General features: G+C 42.3%; 4 protein-coding genes across 5 annotated transcripts; 2 read left to right on the top strand and 2 right to left on the bottom strand.

The window, feature by feature from the left end:
• The first annotated feature begins 1,519 nt into the window (after positions 1-1,519).
• On the top strand, positions 1,520-3,209 carry LOC117867022 (uncharacterized). Its single transcript, XM_034751334.2, has 2 exons — positions 1,520-2,039; positions 2,784-3,209. The coding sequence occupies exons 1-2, from the start codon at positions 1,581-1,583 to the stop codon at positions 2,961-2,963; spliced, it is 639 nt and encodes a 212-aa protein (XP_034607225.1). The 5' UTR covers positions 1,520-1,580; the 3' UTR covers positions 2,964-3,209.
• Positions 3,210-3,757: 548 nt separating this feature from the next.
• Positions 3,758-7,760, top strand: LOC117867020 (CDK5RAP1-like protein). The gene is made up of 3 exons (XM_034751332.2): positions 3,758-4,036; positions 5,072-6,126; positions 6,927-7,760. The coding sequence occupies exons 1-3, from the start codon at positions 3,801-3,803 to the stop codon at positions 7,427-7,429; spliced, it is 1,794 nt and encodes a 597-aa protein (XP_034607223.1). The 5' UTR covers positions 3,758-3,800; the 3' UTR covers positions 7,430-7,760.
• LOC117867021 (uncharacterized) lies at positions 7,759-12,702 on the bottom strand. The gene is made up of 13 exons (XM_034751333.2): positions 12,244-12,702; positions 11,853-11,995; positions 11,521-11,637; positions 10,894-11,008; positions 10,638-10,775; positions 10,259-10,354; positions 10,059-10,172; positions 9,783-9,851; positions 9,580-9,650; positions 9,391-9,484; positions 8,774-8,899; positions 8,570-8,659; positions 7,759-8,191 (listed from the first exon to the last, which is right to left on the bottom strand). Exons 1-13 carry the CDS (start codon positions 12,643-12,645, stop codon positions 8,093-8,095), a joined length of 1,674 nt encoding a protein of 557 aa, XP_034607224.1. The 5' UTR covers positions 12,646-12,702; the 3' UTR covers positions 7,759-8,092.
• A 2,085-nt stretch (positions 12,703-14,787) lies between these two features.
• LOC117834183 (uncharacterized) lies at positions 14,788-18,956 on the bottom strand. Of its 2 annotated transcripts, none has more exons than XM_034713807.2 (6): positions 18,681-18,956; positions 16,691-16,910; positions 16,300-16,574; positions 15,943-16,086; positions 15,768-15,839; positions 14,788-15,631 (listed from the first exon to the last, which is right to left on the bottom strand). In XM_034713807.2, exons 1-6 carry the CDS (start codon positions 18,939-18,941, stop codon positions 15,230-15,232), a joined length of 1,374 nt encoding a protein of 457 aa, XP_034569698.1. In that variant the 5' UTR covers positions 18,942-18,956; the 3' UTR covers positions 14,788-15,229. The 2 variants fall into 2 exon arrangements, with proteins under 2 accessions (XP_034569698.1, XP_034569699.1); XM_034713808.2 differs by having other exon boundaries at positions 16,306-16,574.
• Positions 18,957-26,011: the final 7,055 nt, after the last annotated feature.

Below are 26,011 nucleotides of genomic sequence, written 5' to 3'. Positions count from 1 at the left end.
GTGTGGTGTACCAGGTTTGAGATCCTACAGCACTGCAACATTGTAATAATGTTATAATCACGCACATAGTAACTTATGAATTTCTTTTGTATATGACTCACAACACTCATCTGAATTGCTAAAAGATGGGAGAGAAACATATCGAGGAACGGTTGAATCTATCTACTGATTGTTGAAATATGCAATGCATACCTGGAAACTTCTAGAATGTTGTGGAGATCACAAGATACTTAGCCTTTGCCATGCATAAGGATAAGATCATGGCAAAGTTGGAAGAGTGTAGAAGTTAGATATTAAGGTAGCCATACTCCATGCTGAGTTATGGAAAACTCTAGAACTAGGTATTTGTATTATAGGATAAGCATGAGGGAATGTTTTAGAGATTAAGAAGAGTGTAGAAGTCGGGCACATGGAAACACCTGTGCCATGGAATCCTGTACATATGATGCTCCGCTCCCTCCTTGACATGCCATACCAAGCCAAGTAGCTAGGAACCATTTAATTTGGAGATAAGGTAGGCACCATTAAGAATTGCCATGCCTTTGGAAAGCACGAGTAGAGAGTAGTATGAGTAGTCACATAAAGATTGTAAGAATGAGTCTTGTACCAAATCATGTTATAGTGAATAAAGAGTTGAGTTCCTATATAGTGTTGGTCTCCCATGTCGTTGTTAGGTGAGGTCTCCTCGAAGTAGCGTGGATATAGGTCCATAGAAGAAGTGATGTCACACTACTTTGGTACTACTTCTAAGAAGTCGGTGTCAAGTAAGGGGCACCAATTTCTCAACACTAACACTTAACCTTCATCGAATTTACTCACTAATTGTAAGGCTCCTTGTAGCTAACTGGATCAGAATAAGTGTAACATCTCAATTGATCAATATTTTGCCGCGTTCATATTCACATGTGTTTCAAGTGCTTGAACTTTTTAACATGAAATAGGTACCACTATGACTATTTCAAATGACAGACTGAAACCATTTCAAAAAGTTGATAGCTATAAGATTGCTGAAGGTTTTGCACACAATGGTGTCTTCTTAGTGGTGTGTACGAGTAATTTCTTAAGCATACTTGTAGTTTTCTTTGACTTTAGGTCATATAGGTGCAGCAATATCTTCTTTGCTTGGTTTATTATGAAAGAAGTGTCACCTATAACGATTTCGATCAGCTGGTGGAAGAGGCCAACAAGAGGCAGGTTGGCGAGGTACACATATGCCACCAAATCTGGTGTTCATGAGCTCAGCTATAATTCCTGTAGCATTTGCAGTGATCTGACATCCGGATCTCTCTAAATTTGCAGGTGCGGGGAGACAAACACGAGGGGAAGATGGAGACATGGGCCGCTGTTTATTTTAAAAAAAACAGAAATGGGCCGCTGCGCGTTTAACAGGCCCTCTGCCATAGACTCCTCCCAGTGCAACAAAGCATCATATAGTGGTAGTGGTGGTGGGCCGCAGCACGTTTAGCAGGCCCACTGCCAGTGACCCGGTCAGTACAAGGCCTCATCCATCCCGCACGTGCACCGCAGGCCTCTTCCCTCCTCCCCCTCGTTCCCTCCCGCCCTCTCGCTGGCGGCCGGCGATGGGCGGCGCCGCGAAGCCGCCCCCGCTCGTCTGCTTCAAGTGGCCGTGGGGTCCTAACCCCACCCCGTCGCCGGACCCCGGCCCGAGCCCCTGCGGGGACCTCGAGCTTCCCTGGCTCTTCAAATCCATCCGCACCCTCGCGCAGGGCCTCGTCATCGCCGGCGACCTCCCTTCGCCCCCCGCCTCCGCCGCCTCCGGGGGAGGCGGAACGAGGAGAAGGAGAGGGTGGGGGAGCCCCGGGGCCGCGCAGGTGGAGGCGGACCGCGGGGACACGGAGCAACGGGCGCTGGCGGCGGCGCTGGCCAGCGGGAGGCCCGCAACGGTGCTCGAGTTCTACTCGCCGCGGTGCCGCCTCTGCGCGTCGCTGCAGGGGTTCGTGCGGGAGTTGGAGGAGCAGGCCGGCGGGTCGGCCGGGTTCGTGCTCGCCGACGCCGAGGACGACCGGTGGATGCCAGAGGTGAGGCGCTTCTCTCCAATTGCTTTGTTCATCCAATTCTCAAGATTTCTGCCGTCGATGGGGTGGTGTATTCTCAATTTCTCATCAGAGGAGAGCCTTTCATTGGCAATTTAGTCGGGTTAGTCTTGTTCCGGTGATTTGTGCACAACAGCAGCAGCAAAGGATAGTCTTGAGGTGAAACCCAACGTCGCGCCACCAACAAAGGAGAAAAATCATACAAAAGATATCTATAGATCACTAATAGTAGAAATTAAAAGAATAGTCTCTTGGGCTTGGATAATAGTTGTGTTCTTTTTACTGAAGTCCATGTAGAGTAAGCCTCAAACAGCTGAAAGAAATGAGAATTGTAAAATTCTCTGTTACTTCACAATTTAAGATGTTGTATTCATAACCCTGCTGCCCCTTGATTGATCATATTGATATGATGCCACATGATGAATTTATAATCCAGTAATAACATTTGGAAGCCCTGCTACCCTTGAATGAGTACATTTATTTTGTTACTCATATTACTTTTCATCTTTTTTTTGTTCACTTTCCAGTTCACTTAAACTTCTCTTCATTTTGTTTGGCTACTCAACAATTGAACTTGCTTCTTCTCTGTCCTAAACAAAGCCTACTTGTTGTCTTGTCGTTGTATTTTGGGATATTTTTCGCGACTCTGCATGCCATGCTAAACCATCACTGCATAAAATTGTAAATAGTTCAGTATTCTAATAGCAATTTGCATTTCCGCACTTGCAGCTTCTGCATTACGATATCAGATACGTCCCTTGCTTCGTGCTCCTGGACAAGCATGGCAGAGCTCTAGCGAAGACTGGGGTACCAACCAGCAGGCAGCATGTCATCGCCGGCCTCCATCACCTCCTGAAGATCGAGCAACCATCTGGGCATGAAGGAAACCGGAGTGCCCCTCCATCGTGAACATGGAGCCAAATTCTTGATCAAGACCTGTAATGGCAAATAAAAATATCAGAATGTGCATTTTGTTTGGCAAGCGTGGAAATGAGCAACATTGGTACTTAAATTCTTTAGCCGATTTGTATATTTACTAGGTGCAAAAGCAGCTGATCTTTTTTCTTTTTCATTTTGGAGCTGTAGTGATCATAGCTCGATAACATTAGCCTTAAAAATCAAAAATAGTCAAGGGATGTAATGATTTCTGCTTCACCGGAACTCGCCTTGTGTCATTTTTCACCCAATCACTGGTTTCACCATTTTTCTTCTATAAATTATCTTGGAGAATTTTCTAATTTTCGTCAGGTGATATAATGATTTCTACTTCACTGATGTCATTTCCTATTCTTCACCCATATCCACCCACCACCCAAACTCGCCTTGTGTCATTGGCGCATGGAATCTGGAACCTAAAGCAAATGATCATGTTAAGTGGTTGGTGTTGTTGTACAAGACACGCTCCAAAATGTGAAATATACGGTTGGCTCTTATTTCAATTCATTCACCAAATGAAAATGCAAAACTTTCTTTCTGTTGATGCACAGCATCTCCCTAAAAAATTGGCATAGATGATGACAAATTTTGCTGTAGTTTGAAAAATCCGAGAGAGATGCGATGCACAAGCAGCTTGAGATGAAGAATGTCCTCATGAATGGAATCCCGAACAGCGGGTTTCGTGGCCGCTCATCATCGATCAGACGGACGCCGTGAGCCCAGGCGTTTATCCTCGCAGAGCCCCTGACACGCCGCCGCCGTCTCTTGGCTTTGGCCTCTCTACACCACCCCACACCTCACCCGAACGCGATGGCGGCGCCGCTCGCCCCCCTCACCGCCGCCGCCGCGCTCCGCCTCGGTAGCCGCGGCCTACGCCACCGCCTCCTCCTCGCCTCGCTCCGCCCCTACTCGTCCGCTCCCCCATCCCCTGCTTCCGCCGTCCCCGCCGCTGCACGGCGGCTCCCGACGCCCCCGCCGGCACCTCGCCGCCTAGCCCGCACGCTCGCGGCCTCCGCGGCAACGGCCGTCTCCGAGCCCCAGACGGAGTAAGTCTCTGCTCTATTTCCATTCCCCGTCCTCTACGCCTCCTACCCTCGTCGCTTGGAGATTGTAGTCTGAAAAAAAAAAATCTAATCTTTTGTTAGTAGTGCGTTGCAATGTGATTACGAATCATAGTACTTGGTGTTCGTGCGAGTGGTGTGTGTTAGTGAAAAGGAAATGGAGCCGCGGTGTGCCATTTTGTAGCTCAAATTTATGCAAGTTGGGTTAACGAAGAAAAGGGAATAGAAAAGAAAATGCATGGTTGTTTCTTGGAAGATAGCGAGGGAGGTTATCCGATGCACTGTGTGTATGTGATATTGCTTGCGTGTTGTCATGTCTGTCTGTGGAGTGGCGCGAGTTTTCGAGTAGGCTGGTGGCTGAGCTGGAATCAGTGAGTGGGTACATTGTAGATCCTCAATAGCATGTCTTAGTGGGCACTGTGAGACTCTTGAGTCACTGGGTGAATTACTATGAGATTTGTAGAATAATTGATAGGTGGCTCTATATGGCTGCCAAGCTTGCTACAAGGCTGATCACACCCAATAGTCTTGGGTTTGAATATATTTGGTTTGTAAAGGATGTGAGGACCACGCACTTCTGTTTCGTAAAAAGGTTGTGCAAAAGATGTAAATCAATGGGACGGAAAACCATCCGCTGAAGCTAGTAAAACTGTAAACCAGCGTTGATTTGTTCTGCGTAAAATGAACAATGTTGTTTATGTTCATTTATGCACTAGTGGGTGCTTAAGGATCGCTATAGTATGATTTAGCTTGGTGTTGCTTCGATCACTATAGACTTTTCCTTGGCAGTTGGCCATATCCATGCATCAATTCAAGTTATTCCATTTCCAGGAGTCCTAGATAGTTCTTTTTCTTATGCTACTGAACTTGAAATAGTTGAAAACTTTGTTCTGTTTCAAGAACTTTGTTGTTCCAATGTCCCATGCTCAATTGGTGCTTTTCATTATGATTTCCGGCTACCTGTAGTCATTGATACTAACATGAAAATGCAACAATGCCTTTTGCTTGTGCTTTGTCTAGTTTAGTGTCTGGTCCAACAACATCAAGCAAGGGAAGGATCTACCACGAGACATATGGGTGTCAAATGAATATAAATGACATGGAGATTGTGCTATCTATCATGAAAAAGGAAGGATATGATGAAATTGTCCCTGATCCTGAGAGTGCAGAGATAATATTTATCAATACATGTGCAATCCGTGACAATGCAGAGCAGAAAGTCTGGCAGCGGCTCAACTACTTTTGGTTTCTGAAAAGGGAATGGAAAGCCAATGTCGCTGAAGGAAGATCAAAATCACTGCGGCCTCCCAAGATTGCTGTCCTTGGGTGCATGGCAGAGCGGCTGAAGGAGAAAATACTGGACTCTGATAAGATGGTTGATGTTGTTTGTGGACCTGATGCATATAGGGATTTGCCTAGGCTGCTCCAGGAAGTCGATTACGGGCATAAGGGTATGAATACACTTCTTTCGCTTGAGGAGACTTATGCTGATATCACCCCAGTAAGGATCTCTGACAATTCAGTTACAGCATTTGTGTCAATTATGAGAGGTTGCAATAACATGTGCTCGTTCTGCATAGTTCCCTTCACTAGAGGTAGGGAAAGGTCCCGTCCGGTGTCTTCTATAGTCCGAGAGGTTGGTGAGCTGTGGAAAGCAGGTGTGAAGGAGGTAATGCTTCTTGGTCAGAATGTAAACAGTTATAATGACACTTCTGAAGTAGAAGAGTTAGAGCCTGGCAAAAACTGGGAACTTAGCGAAGGATTTTCCAGCATGTGCAAGGTGAAGAATATGGGGTTACGTTTTGCTGATCTCCTGGATAGATTATCTTTGGAATACCCTGAGATGCGGTTCAGGTTCACCTCACCACACCCAAAGGATTTCCCGGATGAGCTACTGTATTTAATGCGGGATAGGTATAACATCTGCAATCTTATTCACTTGCCAGCACAAACAGGCAGTACAACAGTGCTGGAACGGATGCGGAGAGGTTATACTCGAGAAGCATACTTAGAGCTCGTGCACAAAATTCGTAATGTACTTCCTGATGTTGGGCTAAGCAGTGATTTCATAACTGGTAAGCTTTCTTTCTTTTGCATAATCCGCATTGGCTATGTAGATTAAATTATATGTGCTTCCTGATTTTCTATAGTCATGATCTTCTGAACAAACTACTCCCAGTATGGATATTCTTCTTTTTGTATGGCTGTCTCAAAAAGAGTGATAATTTAAAAATATAGACACTAATCAATTCGAATTTGGAACCAATTGTAGTCACTAATCACCAGCAAGAGAAACCAGATAAAATAAGTATGCTGCATTGATGCGATATCTTGATCGAATGTTAAGCCCCTGTTGTTTGTCCAATTCATTTTCATTTTCACTCAAGTCTCAGATGTTCATAATATTTATGCTTCATTTACAGTTTAGAATTAGGTACAATACAGACCATACCTCATGTTTGCCTTAATCAAATCCAAATCCTCCATTTATTTCCATTAGACTTGCTCTCTTTGTAATTTGAGTGGATTACCTTATTGAAATATGAAAGCAAATTTAGTTTGTGCATATCGATAAGCTGGAAATACATCAGCAATACAACTACTTAGTAATTTGACGTGTGCTCAGCTTAACGCTGTAAAGCTGTTTGACAGTTTGACATTTAGAGTCTTCACCACTTTGAATGCCAATTTAATGAGATTAAGATTGCTCAATCGATAAGTTATAACAGCAGCACTAGCACGTGGTGTTATTTATGTCACATGCAATATCATGCATTTCTTGCATCACTAACAGTGACATACAATTTGTTAATTTCCTCATCTTTGATCCAACCTTCTGTTTTAAGTTGGGAAGTATGTCTCTGATGTATTGCAGGCTTTTGTGGAGAGACAGAAGATGAACATGCTGATACCCTCAGCCTTTTAAGGGCTGTTGGATATGATATGGCTTACATGTTTGCATATAGCATGAGAGAAAAGACTCATGCTCACCGGAATTATGAGGATGATGTCCCTGAAGATGTCAAGCAGAGGAGACTCACAGAAATGATCAATACCTTCCGCGAGACCACAAAGAAGAACTATGATTCTCAAATTGGTACAGTTCAGCTTGTTCTTGTTGAAGGACCCAACAAGCGTGCTCCCAAAACTGAGCTGATAGGGAAAACCGATAGGGGGCATAAGGTATCATTTGCCAGTGTCCCTATACCGCACACATTTGAAGGAGACGACGCACGTAAGCCGGTGGTTGGTGACTTTGTTGAGGTGAAAATTCTGAGGTCGTCAACAGCAACATTATTTGGGGAGCCAATAGCACGCACAAGCTTGAGCATGTTCTACAAAAATGCTGCGTCCCAAGCTCAGGCAGTTGCTGCATAAGTAGTGGTTAAATTTGTAGCAGTTCTGGACTAAATGCGTAGTGATATTTCAAGTGACTTAAATTTTGTTACAGGGAAGTTTAACTGGGTACACGCCTCTTGGCCTCTTGGTTGTCTAGTTTTGATGTGGCAGGCATGGTGCAATGCTTTTAGCTGCTGAAATCAAGAATTTTGAGCATAAAGTCAGCTGGTCTTGCGAATTACCACTGTTTTTGAAGTTTGTATTGCCATGTAAAGGTCAAACAATATTGACAAAATTGTTGCTTGTTACATGTATATGCTTAAGCTTGAAATTGTTTTTAATGCGAAAATAATAAGCCACATTGGATGTATCTGCAAATCTGTGACCAGAGGGTTCGCAGTTTCTGTTCTATGTTCAATGGATGGATGTACCAGATGGCACAGTTTCATTTGTAGAGTGACAATGATTCTCAGAATGAGAAATGAGCAAAGTTCAGCTGACAATATTTACACTTCTGTTGTGGATATATACAGCTCTCTAATTCAGTGCACGTGTTGATGCCCTACGCTGATAAAAAGAACCAGTAAAGATAATCTATGACTAAATTTTGTACAGCAAGGGCATTCTTTTTGCGAATCTACAAGATGGACTAATTATGTGAGTGCCATTGGCATCAATGACTGCTGTGCTGGAGGACATAGATCATACAGCAGCCACCACCTGCTGCCGTAGAGGTGTGAGAAGCCTTGCAAGAGGTAGAGGCACATGAGCTTTTACAAATGTCCCATTTTCCTTGTACTCCTGCAGTAAATATTGCGAAAGCAAAGTCGTCATTAGCTCCTATAAAAGAACACAAAAATGCAAGACTTTGTTTAACAGAAATGAAAGGATCTCAAGAAATTACTATAACATATACTTGAATATATGTCCAGGTAATATCTTTAGTGGCGGACATGAAGTAAGCAAAGTTTGTGATTATGCTAAAAGAAATTTGTAGCCAGTAATAACTAGTGTATGCTTTCGTAATAGATGGCTGAATTTTCTTTTGCAACAATGACTGAATTAACTTAGAGATATTTAGCTTAGAACAAAATTATAGTCATAAAGTTTCACCACAAGTAATGTACTCAAAGTACAATTACCAAAGAAATTGTATCTTTTAGCAAACAGAATACTCACCATTTTTTCGACCATTCCAACCTTATGTATGTCATTTAGTAGATCTCCTTTGTCATACGGGACAAAAGCTTCTATTGGCACCATCGAGTCCTATAGAAGACAAATACTCATGGTTTATTTCATATAAATTAAGAGCACCAGATACCAAAAAAAGACATGTTTGAAAAACAGCTCATTTGACCAAAACGGGGGCCAAACACATACTTTCAACTTCGCTTGGATTGTGTTGCAGAATTCTTCCAGACCATCACCATTCATTGCTGATATGCAGATTATCCCTTGGTTCTCAGCTTCCTCTTTCACTCTTAATGGTTCATCGGTATTGTCAATCTGCATGACATACAACTTGCACTCAGCTCCAAGAAGAAATTATTGCAATCAAGGAAGAACTTGAAGAAGAAATTATCGTAATCATGAATCACTTGCTTGAGCTATTATCCCAAAGTCCTAACTATGATTAGGATTGAATGGGGAATTGGACAGAGCAATATGAGCCAATGCTAATCAAAGCTCCATAGGCACCAACACCATTTATATAAATATTAGAGATTTACCACTCCAGTAAATTCATGGAAAAAACAGAAACTATTTAGAGTGATTTGTAAGATAGAGATAGAACAAAAATGAAATATCAGCAGCAACGTTTTGCTCAAGGTGCTTCCACATTGTTTAATTTCACTATAACTACAGCACTAAAACCAAATCAGGCACGCAAAGACTCTTATCATCAGAATCTTGTCTACACTCTCTACAATATATGAAAATAACTAGAAGTGCTGAATAAATTATTAGAAAAAGGACAAATATTCAGACAAACAAACCTTATTCCACACGACCAATTTGGGGATTGACTCTACATCCAACTCCTTCAATACTCTGTCAACAGCATCTATCTGCTGTTGAGCTAATGGATGGCTGGAACACACGGCACACTATGAGACATTGCATATAGATGCATTGAATTGAATACACAACAAACGGACATTCCCTAGTGTTAGTTAAATATATACCTAATATCAACAAGATGAACTATAACTGACGATTCTGATATCTCCTCCAATGTTGCTCTAAATGCTGCTACCTGGACAAGTATCAAGAAATGATATATTAAAAGTTGACATCATAAAGGTAGGGCAAAATCATAGTATCTAGCAGTTTTACTCTTCAGGAGTATAACATTTAAACAAGAGGAATATGCTTTGTGGATATATACCAGCATAGTGGGTAACTTCTGAATGAATCCGACCGTATCAGTTAAAAGGAATTCAGTCCCATTCTTCATCTGCAAAGTAATGCAAAATTACTTCCAGTCATGGTTGTACATTACATATAACAATGGATAATCCTAACCAAAGTTATTCTCCCAAAGGCATATAAATGACCATAATAAAGATAGAGGTTACCCATGTCCAGCTTACATAACTCTAGTGGAATAGTTTTCTCTCATTTTCATTTTTTGAAGGGACAAGAGAGTTTTCTTGTAACATACCAAAACCCTCCTTGTTGTTGGATCTAACGTGGCAAATAACTTGTCCTCTGCAAGTACATCAGCTCCAGTTAAGCGGTTCAGGAGTGTACTTTTTCCAGCATTTGTATACCCTACCTGAAATTTTTTGGAACTGAATACATTCATAGCTTGGAGAGAACAGGAAAATTTTGATTACTTAAGTGAATTTTACATGGCTATACCAGAGAAACAACAGGAATAGGAACTGATTGGCGACGGTTCCGATACAGCTTTCGGTGTTTTCGAACAGATTCCAGTTCTTTTTTCAATGCACCTATCTGTCAATGACATTAAGGTTTGAGACTCATAAGTTTGTTAACAGATAATCAGTACAAAATGAGCAATACATGATATGACAGCCAAAATATTAAAGTCCTCTAAATGCATTATTGGAAGGAGTTTATCATATAACTAGGAAAATGTCTACAAGCCATCTGCTTTTTTATTCCACACATAGGATTAGAGTGCCCTGTCAATGAACAATGTATAGGCAGCAATTGACAATCCTGTATCAATTTATTTGGGCACAAACAATGTCTTACTGCCAGAACACAATATTACTTGAGTTCTCAAGATGCGCTTGTCGACTTCAATTTGCTTCTCACCCATACCCTTAACTTGACCTCCAGCCTGCCGTTCAAGGTGATTCCACATCTTTGTCAACCTAGGAAGTTGATATTCCATCTGTGCCAAGGTGACCTAAAAAGGAAGATAGCATATGGATATGCTCATTCTACATAAAACTGCAAACTTCATGTCAAGAAATGACTCTGCAAGGTACTACTGTTAGTAAAGCTAGTGTGTATGCGATTGTTACCTGTAAAGCAGCTTCATGTGTTGCTGCCCTTTGATTAAAAATATCCAGAATGAGAGCAGTACGGTCACAGACACGGACACTCCCACCAAATGATTTCTCCAAGTTACGTAGTTGTCTGAAATCAGTATTTGACAAAATGAGCTATAAGAGCAGGGATTTAACTACTTGGCCAAGCTAAGATGGTTACTAGTTTGATAAAATATGATCAGGGAGCAGTTGAAGACATAGTATGATTAAAAAAGTGCATGGTGTCAAAATCATATGGTAACTTCTTCAACTACCTCCTGGTTACTATAGAGCCAAAATGAAAGATTGATTGTACTAACATTCATGGTTTCCGATAGCATTCCTAACATGGCATCCATAGTAGTATTTGTAGATCCATAAAGACGGCATATATATCTGGGTACATTGTCCACAAGTTTGACAAATAACACAGCCATGGGCAACCGTTCCAGGTCTCTATGTCCTAATGATAACAAGGCAACAAGCACTATGAATAACCAATATTTTGAGCATAATACCAACACAAGGTAAAATTTGTTAAGTTATTTTGCTTGGTCTGAGACATGAGAAACAAGGTAAACTGATTGAACCTCATAGCAGAGTAATGAGTGAGAGTCTTACCCAGGGGATAACTCGTCATCGAAAATTACAGTCTCAACGTCAAGGGCTTGAATGGCACTCCTGATTTCAGAAACCTTGCCTGAACCAATGTAAGTCCTTGGGTTTGGGGTAGAAAGCCTAATGGAAAACAGAAAGAATGAGGGAGTTTGGAACAAATTGGTCCGGCAAGTTCGCCCTGAGTTTGGAATAAAAAGGCAAGGCACGTGAGTTGTACGACATTTAATTTGCAACATCAGATTGAGCAGGAATCTTAGTTTTCCAAAGTGGCTCATCTTTATCTATGGTCAGAACAAGGAAGGCTCAGTAGATGATCTTGGCAAAGAGAAGCTTACTTCTGATAGGTTGAGCCGACAACCACAAGCCCGGCAGTATCAGCTAGTTGCTCCAGCTCCTTAAGAGACTCCTCTATGCCGAAGAGATTCCCTCCTGTCCGTTTGAACTCGACACCAACCAGATAAGCCTTCTCTTGAAATATCTGCAGGTAGCCAGGTACACAAGTTCAGAAATCGGACACTGAAATTGCCTGACAACACAAATTCACATAGCCAATATTCAAAGAACAGCCCCACAAATTCTATTGCGTGGCATCAAATTTCGCACAATTAACAACGGAAATCAGAAGTTATTATTATATCTCCGGTGAACTTGATGTTTGCGGATAATCAAATTCCGCACACCCAGCAGCAGCCGCCGTTGGGGAGTCCAAAGCAAACAAGCTACTACCTCTTTGCCGTTGATGAGCTTGAACCGGTCTTGCCCCGCGGCGGCCTCCTCCTCCTCCTGCCGCTGCCGCCTGCTCTTCACGAACGCCCTCGCCGGCGGCCGCTGCTCCTCCTCCACCACCTCCTGCGCTCCCACTCCATCACCCTCCGCGTCCCCGAACCCATCTCCCACGTCAACACCTGCCTCCTCCCCTTCGGTGTCCTCCGCAGCCGGAGCCGCAGCGGCCTCGAGCAGCCGCTCGTCGAGTGCCCGGACCGGCCCACGGCGGCGAGTTGGGGAGGAGCGGAGAGCGGCAGGGATCCATCGGCTGCGTCGGCCCGATGCGCCTGCGAAGGCGGGGGCGGAGGTGGAGGGGAGGGTTAGGGATACGGCGGCGGCGAAGAGGCACGCGGCGGCGCTCATGGCGCGGCGGGCGGAGAGCGAGCGAAGAGAAGGCTTCTCTGGGTGGTTCAGTGAGCGCCAAGCCGCCAACGGCCGAGTGGATAGGCGAGGGAGGAGGAGGCGGGTGATGACGTGGCTTGGTCAATGCCGTTGACCATGTGGGACCGGTGGCGCGCGCGAATCGTGAGGCAGGCCAAGTGTATTTGACTGACGCGCAAGCCACTTGGCAGTTGGCACAACAGGGCAGAAACATCTCGACCGGTTTTGGCTGCCAAACTGGGAAAAAAAGTATTCTCATAACCTAAGGAAAAAACGATATTATCATTACGGTGGAAGATATTTATAGCTATTTTTATTAGAAATGTAGAAAATCTCAATACCTAAGTTCACCACTTGTTATGTCAGCATAACATCTCTGTCCTGCCATGCAACGATATCTAGAGTAGCATCAGCAACGAGATTAAGTCTCGTGTTTAGGGTAGTATCAGAGTTTAAGATGGAGGATGTAGGGACATAGACATGGCCTCATGGCGGAGCTGGTGAATTCGCACATCTAGGGCCAACATCCAAGCGTTTAAACCACCCATTGGTTGTAAGGACAGAGCCAGGTGATTTGACCTCGGTAATCCCTTTCCATCTCTCGAGGAGTGAGCAGTACCCGAGCGATGGGGCTCAGTGTAGATGCACGTAGGAGCTCCAAGGGGTAGTGTGCGGAGGAGCTCCACAAGGTAGCAGAGAAGACCCAAGGCGCGAGAAGCTTGATTCTAGAGGCGTGTGGCAATGGAGGAGCTCGCTCTATGGATGGAGCTTGACTCCAACGCCGGTGAGAAAGTGGGAGGGAGGCGGAGGAGCTCGCCGTACAGCAGTGCTAGGCATAGTGCTGAGCACGCTAGCAGGGTGATGCATGCTCACGGTAGCGGTGAAGCTTTTGTCATCACCTCCATGCATTTTCTTTCTTTTTGCAAATCTCACCTTGTCCATTGGGGAACAACAGAAAATAGGACAGAGACGTGAGGAGAAAAGGGAAGATGGAAAAGGAAAAATAATAAAACATGTGATGCTAGCTAGTAGCTACTAGGCTTCAGCTCCTGTGATGGATGATGGGCACCATAAAGTTTATGTGGGTCGCAAACTGCGATGAACGAAGTACATGCATGCATCGATAGGTCATTAAGGCATTAACTACGACTAGGACTAGTCCGTATGAAAACGAATGGCCAGGCATAATGGTCCTAGGTCCAAATCCGCCCATGTGGCAGTGAGCAATGAGCCAAGGTAACAAAGTTTAGTCCTTGTTTACTTCTCAAGTTGGGAGGTGCCAAATTGACATTTTGCCATAAATGCGACACTGTAGCGTTTCGTTTGTATTTGTGAATTATTGTCCAAATATTGACTAATTAGGCTCAAAAGATTCGTCTCGCAAAGTACAACAAAACTGTGCAATTAGTTTTTGATTTCGTCTACATTTAGTACTCCATGCATGTACCGCAAGTTTGATGTGATGGGGAATCTTCTTTTTGCATAGTGTCAAAGTTGGGAGTTTGGAGGGAAGTAAACAAGAGCTTAGGAATATGCCCGCTATGGAGAGGGGGGCTTAAGCTCCCTACCCCCTACGTCTCCATAGAGAAGAGGGAGTGAGGATTGAGTAGTGAGAAAAAGAGAGAGCTAAGGAAAAGGATGAGAACTCCTAATGGTGGAAGTTTTGATACAGCAAACAAAACAAACTTGAGAATTTATTGAGGGCATTGGTAGAGTCGGGCATGTCGTTGCCATTTGCTATATTTCGTGGAGGAGCCTAACGACAAGGGGTTAAGGGAGAAGAATAGAAAATTCTCCACAAAAAATAAGGAGGTCGGTAATTTTCTAAGAAAAGGAAAGAAATGACATTGTGCAGGCGTGTGCGCTTGTTGGGCAAGTAGGATGGATGTGAAAAATAAAATGGTCAGAAATACAGGAGTCCAACAATAAGTGAGACAATGGATGACAAATAAAAGAGCTGTAAAACTTTCTATGGCAAATAAGGGTATTCTCTGACAATATAGCATTCCTTTTGCAATTTTTTTTTCACAACAAAGAGTTGTGTCACATCCATCAAGCACAAAGTCCATGTATCCAAAACAAATTCAGATAAAGTTAAAACCAAGACAGCTCTAGTGCAGCGAGTGAGCGTAAATCAGATAAATAGTTCCTTTCCACAAACCCTCGTTCTTGTTTGTACAACTTTCATCCAACACTCAATCTTCCTTACCACATCCCATAAATTACGGAAAGCAAAAACAAACGGCCCTGTACATTGGCAAAGCACAGGCCATCCCTCACACACCCTCAGCACAGCAGATTAAATAAAAATTAGCATGATTTAAATAAACACCACCTCTCTCTGACAGTCACCACCCATGGCAGGCAGCGGAGCCCCTTGTTCGTCATCACGGATAACTTATTATCTACAGCAAATCCACAAGCCGTCAAGCACTCCCATAACTTAGAAAAAAAGATTTCCACGCCATTGTCGTCACCCTGCAAGCAAGCAAGCGGCCGGAAGAAACCGGCAAGAAGTTTCGGAGGAAACGCCATTGCCATCTTGCAGCAGCAGCAGCAGCAGCAGCTAGTGGACGGCGATGTTGATGGCGCTCTCGCCGGCGATCTTGTGGGCGCGGTGCTTCGGCTGCTTCTGCTTCTTGGCCGCCGCGGCCGCAGGCTTGGCGTTCGTTGCCAGCGCCTTGCTGCTTCTGCTGCCGGCGCCGCCGCTGCACTTGCAGTTGCTGTCGAGGCCGTCGCGGTTGGCCCGGCAGCAGGGCCTCGTGCCCTCGCTCTCCGACGAGGAGTTCGACGTCTCCATGGAGGTCGTCTTCCTCCGGCCCAGCTTCGGCGACTTGGGGCGGGTCGTCGGCAGCTTCTTGACTTCGGCCCTGGGGGACGGCGCCGCCTCGTGGTAGAAGCTCGGCATGGGATTGGCCTTGAAGGTCAGGCTCTTCCTCAGCTGCTTCAGAGCCTCCTCCTGTTCTTTCTGCAGATTCAGAGATGATGCACACAAAAAACATCAAGAATGGTTCTGAAAATTGTTCAGCATACATCCAATGCATCTTCCATTGTTTGTTGGCGGAATCAAATGCATTTCTGAAAATGGCATCAGGACAGGTTACCTTCAGCCTGGCTTCCAACTGAATCTTCTCTTCCTCCATAGCTTGGTGCTTCTCCTCCAACTTCATGTAAAACTGCAATCGGAAGATGAGAACAAACAATTGTGAGCACATTATTCTTCCCTAAGGAAGCTTCACATTTTCTTATATAAAAAATGAATGATTTTATGACACATACTTCTCTGCGCTTCTCGGCACGTTCAGTACAACGGAAAACTGGGCCTGCTGGAACTGTGGCCTTTCCAATAGATGACTTCCCATCATCCTGATTACCTCTGTTAGTAGATTGCAGCGGCTTCCGTGCATTCGCAGATGAAGTTTTCTGTAATAAAAATGTAGAGAAATTCAAAACTCGTATGCAAGAAGTATGCATGAAAATATACCGGAAGCAGGTTTCTCCTGAAGGAGGTTAAAGTTTGCAAAATAAAGAATTGTAAAAAAGGATGTACTATCATGTAGTATTCGTGAATGATGAAATTCTGCTAGATGGTGAATGAATCATGCATGAAAAGACAGGTTAAAGAGATAGAATTACCTTCACCTTCTTCGTCGAAGTCAACACGCTCTTTGCACTCTGGAATACGTTACTGTTTCCATTGGAAGACTTGCCATTTGACAGATCAGGAGTGTGGTTGCTCATATCTTCAGGCTCTGAATGGAGATCATTGTTTGGTTCCAGGGCATCTTCCATCGATGTGATCGAGGTGCCATCACTCATCGCTGTTTCTTCCATTGGAATCTTTTCCTGCTTCTCTTGTTTATCAGCAGTGCTTCCAACATTAACAACGGAGCCTTCATCTCCACCATGCTCTGCATTTATAGAACCATTATCAGTACATTGCACATCTAACTTAATACTGAATAAACATCAAAATCAACAATTATGTCACTAAAATTGGTACAATTGTCAACCAAAACAAGCTTACTATCATCGGTCTGCTCAGAACAATTGATGCCAGAATAACCTTCATTTCCAATAGCTCCATTGACTGCAGCAGATCCCAAATGTTCAGATCTGCCATCGTCAGATTGCATGACATCAACAGCACTAGGCAGGTCCGATGGATGAGCACACTTCTCATCAGAGACATCCATGGTATCAATAGCAAGAGGACTAACAGCAGAATCCAGTTCCTGTATAGAAGACTGAAGCACAATTTCAACATCAATAGTTCATATACTTGATTACAAAAAGCTACTACTGAAATAAGCACTAGTCGATAACCTTGTAAGGAGCAATCTTAAATGTTACAACAAGCTCAAACCTTTTTTTTCAAACAACAAGGACATGCAAACTGGCACTAGTGTGACCACAGGGGGAGCAGGATGTTCCAACCTTCCCAAGAACCGACATCGACGGGCCAACTGTATGAAAGTCTTATATATCCATCATGTGGACAAATGATTTCCTCACTACCTACCAGGAAAATGACATTGCAGATAGCATGACTCATGTACTTTGACAACCTATCCGCCGCGAGAACTGACAATGATCGAGCCATTAATTATTTTACTTGAGATCCTGTACGTCGGTATGGCGTTATCTGTTATTGTCCTATTTGGCGGTATTACAAATCATAAAAACTGGCTGCATCATACTTCCATAAGAGGATAAAAGTACTGACAAAATAGAAGACAAGGGGACTAAGGTGTGACAAAAGATATGTTATATGAAGTGCCTACTACTAACTGAATGATTCAAGGAATCTGAGTATTAAACATGTGAAGATTTGAGAGGACTATACACAATGCCAAAGTTTCATTTAGATATTGTCCTTTGGAATTCCAAGAGTGAATGGCTCTCACTTCCGAGTGGCGGTGCTTGTATTATTTTAGGATTTGCTATGACCCGGTTCTGCTTAAAAACTATTGCTGAGTTTGTTAGCATCTGATCCGATCCGAAGCTTTGTAAAGGCGACGTGATGACAACTTCCTTAAAAGCTTTTTCTTAGAACACTTCCTCAAAAGAACATGGCTTCCCAAAAGGAAGTTGGCTTTGCGTGTCCCTAATATTAAACATTATCATATCTAGACACCTGACCATTGATAGCGTCAAGCGCAGGGCCATCCTGCTGATAGCCATACCTGAACTGAACACACGTTCGCAATGATAAACTAATGCAGAGTTGTCGACAATAATTTACCGGATCAATAACGACGAGTCAATGAGTAATCGGAGCACTGCAATCATTCTAAAAGAAAGCTAATTAATCCCCCCTATCTTCTGACAACTTTCCAAACTAACTTATCCCCTCTATCCCCTGATAACTTTCCAAACTAGTGCAAGCTGCAAGCAGATCCTTTGTGACAGTGACACCAGGGCAGATTAAAAATGTGGAACCCCATCCGTGGGACGGTCAAAGCAACTCAAATCGTGTTTGCAGCTCCATAACAAGCAAGAGGAGGGCTACAAGATGAGAGCTGATGGTTGCAACTCTCATGAATGCACTCCTTTTTAATGTAAGGTGTCGACAGTCGACTGCTGTTCATCTTTGTGGATTTGATTCCCAAACAGGATAGAGGAGTGGAGACATTAGAGAATGGCAGGGTGAATTAGTCTAACGAAGCGTTTCTTTCTGTCCTCTGTTTCATGCGAGATGCAGGGGCGGAAAAGCCTCTGAATTCTAACCCACACTAAATCCTCCAAAATTTGCTACACGAGCATGGAACCAAAAAAAAAAGATGGTTCCTTCTGAATTCTAATGATCTTAATACCGGCCAGGAATGCAGACACGGATTCGCAGCCGAAGATCCGGAGTTGCCTGACTACATATCATGAAGCGCAGGCAAAGGACTTAATGACGCATACGCGCATTCAGTTTCAGAGCTCAGAATTCACGAAGCAAAACTGAAACTACGGCATCATCATCATCATCAGAATTCAGAGCTGCAAATTCAACACATCGAAGCAGTTACCTTGCGTCGCGTCGCTTGCCTGGCCTGGCTGGGCGGGCTTCCTTCTCCTGCTGCTGGGTCGAACGAACGGGGAGGGCACAGGGCGGCGGCGTCACGGTGGTGGTATTTGTAATAGGAGCAGAGCAGAGGATGGAGGAGGTGAAGGACTGGAGGTGGTGGAGGAGGTGGCGAGGTGGGTTCGTCGATTTGAACGGGGTTCGCTCGGCGGTAGCTTTCTTCCTCTCCTCTCCGCGGTGGGGCCCGCGCTTTTCCTTTCTGCATGGGTCCTCCCCTGGGCTCCCCCCCTGCCGCCTACCTTTTGTGGCTGTGCGCGGTACGGACCACGGTTGGTTCGAACGTTTCGGGCGCCACCTCGTCGTCAGCAGACCGTCTTCCTCCTCGCTTCCTGGTGGTTGGTTTGCTCCATCCTCCATGGCAGGCACTTCTTTTTTTTCTTTATTTGGTGAAGGGATAGGGTTGGGGACTGGGGCCATCTTTTTCATCCCTGGCTGGCTGGCAGCTGATCAGTGCTTCTCGCTATTGTTCCTCGTTGTTTTCACATCGTTCTCGGGCAGATTGAGGATTTGAGGCAGGAGTTTCGTACCGTGTAAGGAGGGTTTGAAATCCCACGGGTTCGGGGGCAAAAATTCTTATGTTCGAGATGGGCGTGGGATTTTGGGTCTGGGGAAAAAAAATCCGATGGTTGAAATGGATATGAGATTATCGATTGTCGGTACGCATGTAAGATGCTTTGGAGCGTGGGAAGTAAGCTATGGCTCTGTTCGCTTTAGCTTAACAGCCGGTTTATCAGCCACTCAACAATATTTTTCTCTCACAACAAATCAGCCGTTTCAGCTTTTCAGCCGGCTTATAAGTCCAACCGAACAGGCCATAACAATGCGACGGAGTGTACAGGCAAGGATAAAGTTGACAGTAGTGCGGTTAGAATATTATATTGCTCACTGTTGTGAATGGTACGTATGCCACGTCACGATAGGATGGTCAGACTGGTAATGGTAATCTAGTAAAAAAAAGTTGGCATTTGTAGTTTATCGACGACGGTAGATATTATTAGTTGGCTGGTGTCGTTGAGAACTATTTCTTAATTTTCTCCTTTCGCAACAAGTAAAGCCTCAGTTACGCATAAGTAGGCAAATGGTACTCACGTCCTGGAGGCTTTTCAACCTCGTTGTGCACCGGGTTTGAGATCTTTCATTATGTGTATCTATCTCGGTCTTTAGTCATTGATAGAGATTCTAGCCAATATTCTTTTTCAAACAAGGAAAGTTTTGCTTGCTGATGAAATTTCTTATAGTGGGACAAGGCGTTGAGCTCTTGTTCACTCTAACTTTATGTTTCGCGCCTAGAAAAATTCCTAAAAAATTTTCTCCAGAATGTACATTGCTTTTCCAAGAAAAAAAAAGGGGGGGGAGAGAGAATTCTCCAGTTGCATACCTTAGGAGCAGGAAGAGTTTCAAATGAAAAGAAATGCCAATATTTTTTTTTTACCATAATTTTACATCATTGCAAGGCACGTGATGGTAGGGATTTGGGTACCAATGTGAACTTTCTCATCATAACAAAAAAGAAATTCCACTACCTTGGTTAAATTGTTTAACATCGATGCAAGGTGTGTGACAGTAGGATTTGAGCGCTGATATGCATGTCCATGGCAACAGGGCACCTAATTAGTTGGCCTATTCTCCTCAAAAATATTGTTGGAGGTTGATTAGTTGGTTGATGGCGCAAGCCAAAAGGATAGTTTGATTGATGACTCTAGCTTGCATGGTGTAGTGAAGTGCTCACACATTCTATTATCATTCATCCGAACCATTGGGCCATTGCGTGAAGCTAGTGGTCCTCTTTGGATTTTGAAGCTAGCTAGTACAAGAGTTTGTTTGAACTTTATTTGAAGGCTATAGTTGGATGGAATTTCGTCGGGTTAGGATGGAGTTGTCTACTTCTCTTCCATCCTAAGTTAAGATTAGCGATCTCAAACCAAACAGTTGTTCAAGCTGCCACGGTGCACAGCTTCAGGAACCTATAATTGCAGAGCTTGGGGACCTCACAATTTTTTGTTTATATATTTATAGAATTTATTTAGATGAAATATAATGTACTGACACCTATCTATTTATGTATGACATTTTGGCACCTGAACTCTCATGTCAATGATGAGTTATCACTTCTTACAAATTGAAAAAAGTATAGGATAGGCAGTTTGCTAACACAAATATGTACACATTTGTATGATTTATTTGAACATTGTTGTCAAAAAGAACAACACTGTATATTGGATAACCTTGGAAAGTAGACAACAAACCAGATTATATAAGATTGATTTCTCAAGCAAAGTTCAATCCATTTATATGATTGTACCTAGCTGTATCTTGACTCCACATTTATTTGCAGGAGGTCTTGCAAATTATAGATCATAAAATAATTGCTGGCTAGTACAATGAGAATGGAAAAGTCTTTGAGAATAGATATTAGATCTAGAAAATTAGTCCATTCGGTGAAATTGTGTAATTTGAAAAAAAACTGGTTTAGTTAATAGTTTACTTTCAAATTACAAATGTATCTCCTATATATGAATTACAAATGTCTTCCTGCTTTGCAATTTGCTCCACTATATCTCTATAGTTATCCTAAAAACATTGTTCTGGTAATGTTATTTCAATTTTTACAAGTTTGAAGAAAGAGAAATTTTAGACTGGTTGGAAAAAATGAGAGCCGTCCATCCCGAGAAATCTAACGGTGGAAGCAGAAAAAACTAACTTGAAGTACCTAAAGAGAAGTATAAAAAACTACCAAATTGGTGGGACTAAGTAAAAAAAAGTTCCTTAAATTTATTTTTTTATGTTTTTTCAGATGACGAAGTGGACAAAAATCACAGATATAAGTATCAACAAGTACCGGTGGGTACTTTTAAACCAGTGTAACAGAATGAAGAAAATAGGTCTACTGTTGTAGGTTATGTTACATTGGTACTTTAGATGAATAGAGGATGTACTAAGACTATTCATTTTTTAATTATCTTTGGCGTGGCTTCTCTATGGAACTCAACTTTTATGCAAAAAAAAAAGGACATTGTTTTAGTAGATGAGTACCTAGATAGATCAGGAGAGTGAGGACCCCGTTTCACCTTTTCTTGTCCGTTACAACAAACAAGATTATTTGTCCACAAAATTAGGTCTCTAGTACAGGGAACAGAAGGTAACCTAGCATAGCATGGTAACCTAGCATAGCATGGCATATATGCATGAACTCTCGCGAACTCTTTCATGGTGGATCACTTGGTTCAGAAGAAAAATGAATAGGATCAAACATGATAGGAGCGGCTAATCTGGGGACCAACATCTAGTGATCTACGAGAATGTGTGTGGACTATATATTGCAACACAAATAATGTTAATTTTGCAATTCTGGAGAACACCAAAAACTACCTTTTGCGTCTCCAGAAATTTTGGGTGGACGGAATGTATTTCGTAAGAAGGCATTTAACTTTTACTCTAGAAATTGACACCTACTAGCTAGCTTGTTATATACTATAATAATGTGCAGTCGTGCTCAAAAGGCAATTGAAAAATTGTTTGTTGTGCGTATATGTGAAATGTGAATACACGCTACGGAATGTATTTCCTAAGAAGGCATTTAACTTTTACTCTAGAAATTGACACCTACTAGCTAGCTTGTTATATACTATATAATAATGTGCAGTCGTGCTCAAAAGGCAATTGAAAAATTATTTGTTGCGCGTATATGTGAAATGTGAATACAGGCTACTTGAAAACTCGGCATTTGTCCCGAGTCTTAGTATCGGTTGGTTTTTTATCCGGTACTAATGTGAGCATTAGTACTGGGTGTACCAGGTGGAGGCTTCAACCGGTACTAATGTGCAACCTTTAGTACCGGGTGAAGCATCCACCCGGTACTAACTTCCCTCCAATAAATCAAGCGTCTTCTTCCTCCAGCCCAAGCCATTTCCTCTAGCTTGGGCTTCATCCATTCATGGCAAAATAGGAGAGGTGTTGCCGGATTTTTGACCATTTCGTGAGGATTTCACTCATTCAAGTCTTCTAAAGGTTAGAAACTCCATCCTTCCTTGATACATGGTTAGTATACTAAGTGTCATGCTTTAAATCTAGAGTAATTTGTGATTTTTAGAATAAGGTACAATGGAGAAAATTTTCATTTATATGCATGTGTTATATATGTTTGAGCTACAATTTTTTGGATGCTATGTTTCGTATTAGTCAAAGAAATTGATCAATATAAGATTAGAGGAATAATTTCATAGTTTAGCCCTTTACAAATATGAGCTAAATAATTTGTGGGGAAAAAATATAATTTATTCATATTTTAGCCATTTGCAAATATGAGCGAGATAAACTATGGTACATAGAGATAATAAGATTAAATAGAGGTATGTATTAAATAGAGATAATAATAAGAAGAAAAGTGGGTAAAGTATTCCACAGCTCGGAACCCAATCCAACTAATCAATTGCCCCGCTCCAGATGCTTTCGGAGTTTGATAAGAACCTACTTCTATTCGCCAATGATACAAATCTCACCGCAGCTCAACTTCGAGGGGAGGATCACATCCCAAAGCACCCTGGAGCTTGTAAATGAAAATTTAAGTTAGGGAAAGAGCTTGTGTGGCCGCAGTTGGTGGACCGCCTTCCGATGAAGATATACAAATTGCACCAATGGTACATGGAGGCTTCAACCACTGGTTTACTCATGCTAGAAGTTCAGATTGGAGATCAGCATTATTTCCATGGTGATGCCATTATAGATGTGCCACTTGAGGAACTTTATTTCCTTTACAATCAAGATGCACTTGACAAATCACTCATCAGTTTCTTGGTTCTGTAAGTGTTTAATTTGCTCTAACTTCAAAATCCCCACTCTAGTCATTGTGCGATGTCTTATTTCCTATTCTATTTTGTATCATGCATGATGGAGATTCAAGCTTGTTGAAGGATAGGATTGTATGACATCGGTTTCATAGACCCGGATGTTATAAACGAGGTAAATGTAAGAGATAAACCAAATCGGACCTTGAAAAATATATATAATTTCTTGGACAAGCAACATTACAAGAAGTACATACTTTTGACATACGACGACTTCAAGTGAGCGTGTTTCCCATCTCTTTTATTTTTTGAACTAGCAATTAAAAATAAGACTAAATATATTTTCACTATGCATATAGTACAGCTTCCATTGGATACTCCTTATTATCGTGGTTGATCGAAGTATGGTCTATATCCTAGCCTCTTGGAGGATACCAAGAAATCAATACACCGACCTCATAGACATGCTTAACAGAGCATGGGCTCGCTTCCCTCAACATCACTCAAGTGAATTTAAGGAGTAACTTCATATCCACTCTGAATTGCCGATATGTATTGAATTTGCACATCTCGTGTCACTTTCTTGAACACAACAAATACTTCATAACTTCTTTTCCCATATATATAGTGTTTGAGACAGAATCCAGGGAATAATTCATGCAGATACTACGTATGTGAGTTTATCCATAGCTTTGTACATCCCAAGCGTATAAATAACCACGCATTCAGAGTACATATACAAATTTCTTAACAATAAATTAGTTCTAACTGAGCAGATCCATTGAACAAATATAATAACCTTTGCTAATGACATAGATTATACACATGAAGGAAGAAGTCCTTGAGATGGAAAAAATCAGACAATTCAAGAACAACTCAGTGGATTTCTTCTGGACGAGATAGTAAATCCAGCAAGAGAGTTCCATAATGATGGATCAAATTTACATCACCGTCCGGACTCAGGTTCAGAATAGTTGATCCAAAATGTTGAACTTGGAAAGTTGATGCAATGTAATATTATTCATATATGCGTATGCACAATATGTCTATGTATAATATTATCTCAAATGTAATATTATAAATCGAATACAACTTTATATATATATTAGCTTATTAGAGCAGTATACGTAAAGGAAACAAATATGAAATACTAATATAGAATAAAGAAATAGAAAAAAAATGAGAAAAGAAACTAAAAGAAAAAAAGAAACTTAGTACCGGTTGATATTTGGTACTAAATTGGCCTCTGCCACGCGCGACGTGGCATCCAAATTAGTACGGTTGGTATAAATAACACCGGTACCAAAGGACCCAGTTTAGTACCGGTTATTTGACCCCCCTCAGTACCGACTTAGTAATACCGGTTGCACAACCGGTACTAAAGGGGGTTGGACTCGGTACCGAAGGCGCTTTCCCAGCAGTGACAAATATTTGATATTATTAAACATGCACGCAAAACGCATCAGCTATTTGAAAAAGAAAAGGTACCGGAAATTATTCCATACGTGTGTGAAGTAAAAAAGAATAAGAGTGTAATGCCAAACGCATGCATCCCAATTATTAAAGGTCTACTCCTTGCTAGACTACATACAAGTATTCCGCTGGTACAAACCGACAGAATAATAAGATCCCAATCATACTCTAAATGATTAGCACAAGAAACAAATTAACCAAACTAATCTCTCCTCGAAACAAATGTTTTGAAATGAACATGTGTTTGTGATTGTTGTCATGTACGTCGGTCTTAAAGTGTTTTACGTCCAAACAAAAATCAGAAGGAATCCAGGGAGAGATGGAAGAAACATTGTGTCACAAATCACACAGCACATCGAATTAGTACAGCGAAAAATTATGCCCGTCCTGTCGGATCTCATCTCCATGGTCAATCATCACCTACTGATGAATTAATGAACAAAATCATGTCTCCCCACACACAGTAGCTATATGATTGTGCAAGACGCCATGACTTGCTACCAACCCTGTATGTATACGCATCACCTATAATTCGCAGCTGATGACCCAGTTCATGAGTTAAATACTTTTTGGGTACATTGAAAATTCCAGCCTTCTCTTTCCAGCTGATTGCTGAGGGGGCCATCGGATCAACAGTCCCGTCTCTGAAAGATGCATTGGGATCTCTCTCTTGAGTCAACAGTTCAACTGCATATGTGGACATGATACCTTTTTCTTTTCCTAGGCAAGTTTTTAATTAATTTGCTGATGCTGAAATCAAAGCTCGAAAGCGATGCGATGCAATAAGATAGAATTAGAGATCGATCCCGGAAAACATGAGTTCGGGAAAGTGTCAAAAGGAATAAGATACCAGCTTTCATAATAATAATAATAATAATAATAATAATAATAGTAGTAGTAGTAGTAGTAGTAGTAGTAATAATAATAATAATTGGCGCACGCAACCGACGTCGTTCGTCGGGAGGGGCCATCTGGTACTGTAGGCTGAAAGGTGGCTGACAATGGTGAATCGAGCTAC

The sequence above is a fragment of the Setaria viridis genome, chromosome 8, assembly GCF_005286985.2.
Source record: "Setaria viridis chromosome 8, Setaria_viridis_v4.0, whole genome shotgun sequence".
Taxonomy (NCBI): domain Eukaryota; kingdom Viridiplantae; phylum Streptophyta; class Magnoliopsida; order Poales; family Poaceae; genus Setaria; species Setaria viridis.
The sequence above is the reverse complement of the archived record's forward strand: the minus strand, read 5'-3'. Positions and strand labels throughout refer to the sequence as shown.